Source organism: Gavialis gangeticus, unplaced genomic scaffold, assembly GCF_001723915.1.
Source record: "Gavialis gangeticus isolate Ggan-Ray unplaced genomic scaffold, GavGan_comp1, whole genome shotgun sequence".
NCBI lineage: Eukaryota > Metazoa > Chordata > Crocodylia > Gavialidae > Gavialis > Gavialis gangeticus.
The window spans coordinates 33594889-33603903 of NW_017729031.1; the positions used below are offsets into that span (position 1 = coordinate 33594889).

Consider the following 9015-nt stretch of genomic DNA (forward strand, 5'->3'; position numbering starts at 1 on the left):
ACAACAGGGCAGACCGTACAGTGAGAGACTGCAGGACCTGAACCTGTTCAGCCTCCACAAGAGAAGGCTGAGGGGGGACCTGGTGACTGTCTATAAACTCACTAGGGGGGACCAGAAGGGTTTGGGAGAGACCTTGTTTCCCCAAGCGCCCCTGGCATGACAAGGAATAACGGCCACAAGTTGTTGGAGAGGAGGTATAGATTAGACATCTGCAAGAACGACTTCACTGTCAGGGCGGCTAGGAGCTGGAACCAACTTCCAAGGGAAGTGGTGCTGGCTTCTACCCTGGGGGTCTTTAAGAGGAGGCTTGATGCCTACCTGGCTGGAGTCATTTGAGCCAAGTTTTTCTCCTGGCCAGGCAGGGGGTCGGACTTGAAGATCTGCAAGGTCCCGTCTGACCCCACTTCTGTGATTCTGTGACCTCAGAGGACTTGTTCAGGAGTTGCGGGGATCCCCTGAGTAATCGGGAAGAGCCCAGCGGAGTGCAATCAGATGGGTGAACGCCTGGGTCAGCCAAACTGCTCGCGTGTTGTAGAGGAGCTGTTGCTGTCTGAATAGCGCTGGTTGAAGATATAAGAAAGATTTATGAGGCCAGTCCGCCTCCCCTTAGTGCTCCATGTTGCTTGTAAGATGAGAGCTAACTTTTGGAGGGGTCAGAGGGGGGGGTGACCTGCTGTTCCAGCCAGATACCAGCAGCGATGTGCTGCCAACAGCTTCGCGAGGAGGTTCTTCAAGCCCTGACTGCCTCAGTCAGCAACACGCGTGTGCAAAATAGCAGTCCTGCTGGTCCTCTCTCCCTTGCCCCTGAAGACCCAATTGCTCCATAGGTTTTTCTATATCTTCTCTCTCTTCCTTGGTTGGGAGAGAGGTCTGTTCTCCTTCCTTCCCGTGCTCCTAGGGTGCATGATCTCCTACCACTAGATCTCCCGTTAGGTCTCCTACCACTTATTTCCCCAACTATCCTGATTTCTCCTGGGAATCTCCGACGCTCATTCGCTGGGGGGGCACTTGCGGACAGGAGGTGCCAGCCCAGCCATGCCCTGTGCTTGGCCGGCCTTCCACATCCCCATCTCTGTCCCCACCCTCACCCCCTCCCTGCCCTAAATTCAGAGAAACCAGCTAGGCTGCTTTTTTTTTTTTTTTTTTTTAGAAAAACAACCCTCTTTGCATTGTAAAATGCCAGCCCGTTTAGCTAAGAGCTTAATGCACGGTCAGCTTAATGCAACATACTTCCTTTCCCAGGGAGAACGGCCCTTGCAATCTGATAAAATGTCTCTATCTCTGACTGCTCATTTCCTTCTGCCCAAGCTTTCTTTTTAAGCAGCTGCCTTGGGAGAGCCTGGATCAACATTGCCCTCTCTTGGCTGCATGGGAGAGAGCAGCAGCAGGGAAATGCTCTGTCATGTGCAGTGCTTGAGCCTTTCGTCCTTGCCTAGGAAGGAAGCCACTTTGTTAATTTTTCCCCCCCCTCCTCTAAATAGATGGTTTTCTTAAAACCAATGCAGTTTTCAGTGTTTCGTGGAGATTTCCCTTTCTCCCCCGTGAAGATTCGCTGTGAGCATGAGCAATGTGCGTTGGCACTGGTCTTAGATAATTTTAAACTAAGGAATTTAGAAGTATTTTTATAATCATGGCAGCGTTACTGCAGCGCTTGTGAATGGGGCGACCCAGCCTGTCTGCATGGCCCCGATCCTGGAACGGTGCATCTGAGCAACCTGAGGTACACGTGGTCCCGTTGAACTTGATTGAGAGGGTTCATCGAGTGGTGGCGGGGTGTAGATGGTACGTTGTAGATGGTGGGTTTTACACGGTGCCTTTCTGAGAAATCGGAGATGTCTCCTGGTGACTTTAGAGGAAGTGTCAGGAGTTTTACCTCTTCTTTCAGTCTATGCCAGCTTCAGTCCTCTCATCCCCAGCTTCCCTCTCCTTCCCCAGGTAGGAAACTTTCTACATCAGGCACCTGCTCTGGCATGGTCACATCCCCAGCCCTGGTGAGGACCAGGAGGGAACGTGGTATCCTCCGCTGGGGAAGGGGACGCGATGTCTGCATGTCCCTCCCTCCCATGTGGCTGGACCAACTCCCTCCCCGGTGCCAGGAAGGTGGAACTAGTGAGGATTTCTTGTTTTGAATCCTCCTGCTCTTTCAGCTCCCACCTTTCATCATATAAATGTACCTGGGCTCAAAGAAAAGACTGACTTTTTATTATTATTATTATGAGCCTAGTGAGACCAGGCTCTGTAATGTTGGGCAGCATGATATACTTGCATTATGATTCGTCTGGAGTGATCATGGTGACTCATGTTATGGTTTTGTTTCTTTGGCAGCTTGTCTTAGGCAAGCAGCTAGCAGGTCTCTGTCGTCTCCATGGAGGTGGACTGGGATGTATAATGCTATTCCTTTGAATCACCATTGTACAGGAGCCCCTGATCTCCCTTGTTTCCACTTCCTAGTTACAGCACATATTGAAAAAGGTGGTCCATTAAAGACGGTTCAGAGAGGGCATTAATTTTTAATCATCTTTGGGGACTGCTTTTGCTTCGCGTGACCCATTCTTCAGCAGTTACTGCAGCTCCTCCAACTCCAGGACTGAAATAACCGCCTGTTGGCCAGCAGAGTGTATACTCTGCACGTGGGGTTTCCTCATCTGGACACAGTGCTGCCTCCCACCCCTCCGTGTAGAGCAGTGATGCTCAAACCTTTGGTCCAGTGGTATGGGATCCAGCACTGCTGCCTGCATACCGGCATTGGGTCCTGGGGGGCCGATACCACCCCCCGTGTGCTCGGATTGGGTCCTGGGGGCTTGGCAGTGCCCCCTTCAAGGGCTCCACACCAGGATTGGGCCCTGCACTATCCACCCCGCCCAGCCCTACCCTGCCCTCCATGCTGGGAGCAGTGCATGGGGCCTGGAGCTTCGCATGGGTCCAGAGATGTGGTAGCAGGGGAGAGGTGCACCTCTCCCTCATTGCCAAATTTCTGGACCCCTGGGGAGCCCTTTGGGCCAGTTAACATGGTGCCATGGGCCAGATCTGGCCTGTGGGCTGGAGGTTGAGCACCCCGATGTAGTGTGGAGAGAGGTTGGCCTCTCCATCCTGAACGGGCACTTAACTTGGAGACTCTACCGAATGTAGCCATCGATGTCGGGATGGTTCAGGCCTCGTCGATCCTGTTTGGTTCAGGGAATGGGTTTCAACCCATAGCCCGCAGACCCCGGGGGGTCCACAGGCTATGTCTAAGGGGTCTGCAGGAGATGACCAGGATCAATCAAAGGTATGCGAATACCCACACTTACCATTCATACCCCACGCAGCGCCGCTTGAAGTTTCCAAAGGGGTCTGCAAATGAAAAAAGGTTGAAAACCACTGGACTAGATGAGCTCTTGAGAGCCCCGAAAACCCTATTTTCTATGATTCTCTGTTCTTGGTAGCGGGCTGCGTCCTTTCCCTGTTCCTTCGAAGGTTGACATCTACAGCGTAGCAAGGGGACGTCTCCGGAGGCCATACCCACGCTGCTGTGAGAGTCAGGGTGCTGGGCACGGCGAAACGAGAGCCTGCTCTTGGCTGTGCCAAGCGCACGAGACTCCCGCCTAGCATTTCACCCGGTATATCTTCGAGGATTAAAAGATGAGGGCGCCCGAAGGAGTGCCCTCTCCACTGGGCCAGGAGCCAAGCGTGACGCGGATGTCGTCAGCTTCTCGCCGACTGATGGAGCAGTGGCTTTGGACCGCGTGGCCTGGAGCAGACTGGCGTGCCTCGAGCGTTTCCGCTGTGCCAACCCCGCGCCGTCGGACCGGCTGGAGCCCGCGTTCGGCCTCGGTTCCAGAACCTGGCACCGGGGTGGTTGCTTCTGGAGCCGCGGCGGCAGTTGAGGGGGCAGGAAGACAGCAGAGCAAGTAAGAGGAGCGCAGAGAAATGCCCCCGGCAGGAATAGATTTCCCCATGTGCAGAGACTCCTCTTCTTCCTCTTCCCGGCACTGGTGGGAAAAGGAAAAACCGGTAGCAACTGTAGTTGGCCTGGCCTTTCTCCCCCCGCCTCGGTCCTCTGAAGCGGTGTCACAACATGGTGCTTCCCCGCGCCATGGGGAGGGCTCGTGGGGCTGCGGGCGGGGAGGGGAGTTGGAGTGAGACAGAGAGAGGGCAAATGCTGAAGCAGACGGCAGCAAGGGAAACGGTGCTGCGGCAAGAGGGCCGGAGCTTGGGGACCCCTAGTAGGAGGCCGGGTTATACGTTTAAAAGAGTATAATAAAGACATTATTGCCTTGTACGAAGAAAGGCCGACAGATGTGGCACTGTTCAGCCTAGAAAAGAGAAGACTTTGTGGGGGGGGGCGGGATCTGGTGGCATCTGTATCAGGGGAGAGCATCAGGAGCAAGGCAAATGACTATTCACCAATGCGCCCCAGGGGAAAACCAGGAGCAATGGTCATAAACTCCCAGAAGAAGGTTTCAGACTGGATATAAGGAAAAACATCTTCGTGGCTCGTGTGGCCAGACCCTGGAATAGACGCCCAGCGGGTGGTGGTGCAGGCACCTACCCTGGAGACCTTCAAAAGGAGACGACGCACACCTCGCTGGGGTTATTGGACCCCTGCAATCTTTCCTGCCCGGATCCAATGATCTCACAAGGTCCCTCCCAGCCCGAAACTTTGGTAAATCTGCATTGGGAAGGGGAGACAGTGTTGCTTTTCTCCCCACCCTGGCCTCAAGTTCAAAGGGGATTTGGCTTCATCCCTACTAGATACCGTGCGACAGACGTGCTGGTATCTGTACGTATCTCTGGGGAGCTTCTGGGTCATCCATATGTGTGTCCACGTTGGCTGTGGTGGCCCTGCTTTGGCCCCCACGTTGCCAGAGGCCTCCATATCTCTTGGTGGGGTGGAGGTGGCCATGGAGGTAAGGTGATGCCAGCAATGAGCGCTAACTCACGGGCCTTGGTGACGGGGACGATGAGCATGGGGAGAGCAGGTTGATCGCACCCTGACTGCTGCAGAGTAATTAAATTTTTTTAAATTTTTATATACATTCAAAGGTCTTACTTCACATTCAGCCAGGAAAGCAGCTCTTTCCCCTGGCTTTGCACAGACTCACTTTCCTGTAGACTTCATAAAGTGCTTGTTGCTCTGGTGTCCAGCAATCTTGTATTAAAGATCCAAGCCTACAGCATACAGCAGTCCATGAGGTTGATAAAGTCAGTCTGCTACCCTGTTAGCGTGGTAGACGTACCTGCCATGTACTAAAGATGGCAAGGCACTTTCTTCCCTTTCCCAGTGTAGGTATAGGACTGTGTAATGGGACTTCTTTGTCCTTGCTGGGTAAAATGCATCTCGGATCAGGAGGGAACCTGGTTGCGGTAGTGGTTTTGTGGCATTTTATTTTCTACAAGAAGATCTCTTTCGTCTCTCAGCTGGCCCACGGGGTGGAAGGAGAGAGAGGCAGACGCTTCACTTACTGACACGCCAAGACTTTTTATGTAACGGATATCAAAATTACTTCTGCCTGTCCGTGCACATAGACTGAACGACAAGGCAGATAACTCGGGGTATGAATCTGTTAGCACAGGTTCGGAGGCTGTTCTCCCATCCTTACTGCAGCGGTGAGAAAAGTATCCAGAGGCCTATTTGCTTTCCAAAAGTTTGGCTATTGTAGAGGAGGGGGTGAGTGGGACTTTTGCAAGCCTGACCTAGCCCTGCCACGTGACTGAAGGATGGCGGCTTAGGCTGGTTTCACAGCTCTCCCGCTGACTCACTTTATCTCTGGGGAAACGCTTCATTTTCCGGTGTCCCATCATCAGTAATGTTGGGCCTAATGATACCTACCTCGCTTTCAGATCTGTGGATGGAGGGGGCAAATACTCCATAAATGTTGCTGTAGTAACTGCTGTTGCTTTTTCTTGCCTTGCTTAGGAAGTGGTATTACAAATTCAAAAGAGGATCAATTTTGATCAAGTGTTTTCCTTAATATTTAGGTTCGAGATGCAGCAATAAACAGCCTTGTGGAAATTTACAGACACGTAGGCGAACGTGTCAGGGCAGATCTCAGTAAAAAAGGATTACCACAGTCTCGGTGAGTAGAGAATATCCCTTTTTGTTGACTGTTCTTGGTTTCTTTTCATTTTTCCTTTGAGTACAGGGGCCTTTGTGTGAGCTTGGGGCTCCCCTCTTCCCCCATTTTGTAAACACTTAAGCATGTACTTAATTTTATGCAAGAGAGAAAAGCAAATGGGGATTGTTCACCTGCAGCAGATGACGTATGCACCTAAGTACTTGCAGGATTGGGGCCATAAGATGTAAGGAAAGCATTTCAAGACTATTGAAGACATTCATAAGATCGAATTAACTCAAGTAGTTAAGGTTCATGTTGCAACAGTCTATTAAAAGAACATCGGCAAGCTAAAAATCATATTTAGTAGTCCAGATCACGAGACTGACCTAACAATCATGAGGGCTGTACAAAATATCATGCATCTGAGACTTTGCATATAAATCTTTCAGTGTTCAAACCTTTCAGGTGCAGTCAGATCACATTTCTAAGTTGTTCTCTGCAACCAAGAGGCTTGACACTTTTTTTTTAAAAATAAAAAAGAAAGCTGAGGTTCTCAAATAATCACTTGACTCAGCGGCTGGGTGTTAAAGAAACACAGTGAATATCACAAAGCGCACGCTACAATTGTGTGCATTAGGAGCTCTGTGTATTTAAACTCAGTCTCACCTGTTACTGTAGTATTTTTTTGTTGTTGTTCAATTGGGAAAGAAAATCCAGGGGAGATAAAAAAGCAAAAGGTAATATAAAAATCTCTGGGTGAAATTTTGTGGCCAGTGTTATACAGGATACAGACCAGAGGATCAAGTTCTCTTCTGGCCTTCAGATCATCACATGTATGGAAGTGAATTTAGGCTGTTCTTTGTCATCCCTCTGCTGGGCAGTAAAACTAGGCCGGTAATTTTCACCGTAGCTTCTAATCAGTTTCAGTTGTTGGTTCCTGTCTTCAGTCTCGAGGCCTCGTTCATGTTGACAACACTACCAGAGAACGGTGACACACATTTAAAAACTGCTGGCCAAAATTTCCTTTCTTTTACTCCAGCACCAGTAGCGGCCTTAAGGAAGGGCGAACCGAGCAACCACCTGGGGCCCCACACTTTAGGGGGGCCCCAAAATTTTGCAACAGATGTCCACTGTGCTTATAGGTCATTAAAATTAAGTCTCTAGGGAGCCCCAACTGACTCTCTTGCCCAGGGCCCCAACACCCTGAAGGCCGCCAGTGCACCCCAGCCTGAATTTGTCAAAGTTAATAATAATAACTGTCATTCCTAATAATAGTAATAACAACAATAACTATTATTATTATTATTATCATTATTATTATTATTATCTCAAGCCATATTTAGACATTGCCAACACATTTGACTTACAAAAGCTCCATTTGGGACCTCAGGTTTTTCAGTCTCCTTCAAAAGTTAGGCCATAGGTTGAAGCGATGTAGCGTGCGTTTTTGAGCTTGCTCGTCGTACTTTCGCAGTAGTTCTGTTGAATCTTTGGGGCTGTGTGCAAGTTAGCCAGCCTTGATTATCTGTGAGGTTAAAGTTTGTAATTTCTTTCTGCAGTTTCAGTGGTGATCACTTCCACTGCTTTTGCATCAGTGAGCTAGAGCTTGTATGCTCAGTATCCTAGAGCGTGCAAGCCCGGGTGCTGACCAACGCACAGTATAATTCCTTCAGCAAATTTCAGTATAAATCTAGCAAATCTATTTAGCGCCTTCCATCTGAGGACCCCAAAGCACTTGACAAATGAATGATCTTAGCCTTTGCATTGTGTAGATATGGAAACTGAGGCAGAGAGGAGTTTAATGGCTCAGCTAAGATTACACGGTTAGCTAAGCAGCTGGGAAACCAGCCAGTTTATGTGGCAGTCTCCCTGGTGCATCTGGATCTTGGATGCATCCTTTTCAGAACAACTTTTTTAAAGCAATCAATGAAGCTTTTCTTTAGGGAATACAAGGCAGGTCTGAGTGGGATGGGAGATTGTGCACGGATGAAGTGGTAGAAGCATCTTGCGTTTGTGGCTCTGAGTTAGAGGCAGCTGCATAATTAGGGCTGCTTATTTTTTCCAGGGCATGGACAAAAATGTGCCCAGTTATTTTCATCTGTGATTAGCTCGGCATCTACCTGGTAACACATCTCTGTTCGGCCAGGCTGATTCTGGATGGATTTGCCTATACAAATTTGTGATAAGACTGTCCGATGAGAGACCTCTGCCAGCACTGGGGTGAATGACAGGTCTAGGGTTTGCAATGTTTAAACTGTCTGTGGAAAAGCAAACCCTTCTTGTGCAGGCTGAGGCTTGTCGGAGCGTGAGATCGGAGGCTTTGCCCCCCTACGCTTACTACGGCACAAGTTCAAAACTACAGATCTTCCTCCAAAGAATTACGTTTGCAGCCTTGGGACCTTGAAAGACTTAATTTGTTACGATGTCAGTGAATTAATGCCGGGAGAACTGGAAAACGAGTCGGAGCTGAGAGTGGGAGGAGGAAGGTGGAGGCGAGGGGTCTGAGAAAGGGAACGAGGCCATGTATCTAGAGGAGAGGGTGATGAGAGATGTTCAGCTGGCAGAGGCCAGTAGCTCCATGCCAGTGTCTCCTCTTCCTTTCTCCTGTCCCGGGATAAGCTCAGGTTTTCAGTGCTTGTGGTCTCAGCCAATAAATAGCTTCTTTTTGCAGTCGGGGAAGGAACAAGGACTAGCCGATATCCTGGAAAAGCACCTTTGCATCTCATTTTTTTAAATTGGCCTGATAAATAGGTTTCTGGCAAGGGGTCCGCTTAGACTTGCCCATAAGAGGAGGGGTTTTGAATACACCCCCATGTAGTGTCAGTTCTCCTTTGGGCGGCAGCGTGGAGTCGAGCCGCCTTGACAGGAGTGCAGGGAGGGTGGTTTTTTCCGCCTGTCTCCTCTCCCTTCCCTGGATGCCCCCATGGAAAGGTTTGTCACAGCCTGTCCTCAAGGACTGAGCTCCCAGGGATGGAGG

The 9015-nt window shown here is 50.0% G+C and overlaps 1 protein-coding gene across 9 annotated transcripts in view; it reads left to right on the top strand.

The window, feature by feature from the left end:
• CLASP1 (cytoplasmic linker associated protein 1) overlaps positions 1-9015 on the top strand; it is a 349913-nt gene that overhangs the window by 89832 nt on the left and 251066 nt on the right. For all 9 annotated transcript variants that reach the window (XM_019522593.1, XM_019522595.1, XM_019522594.1 and 6 more), the window contains exon 7: positions 5962-6059. In XM_019522593.1, coding sequence (XP_019378138.1) covers positions 5962-6059 — 98 coding nt within the window. The remainder of the gene's footprint in view (positions 1-5961; positions 6060-9015) is intronic.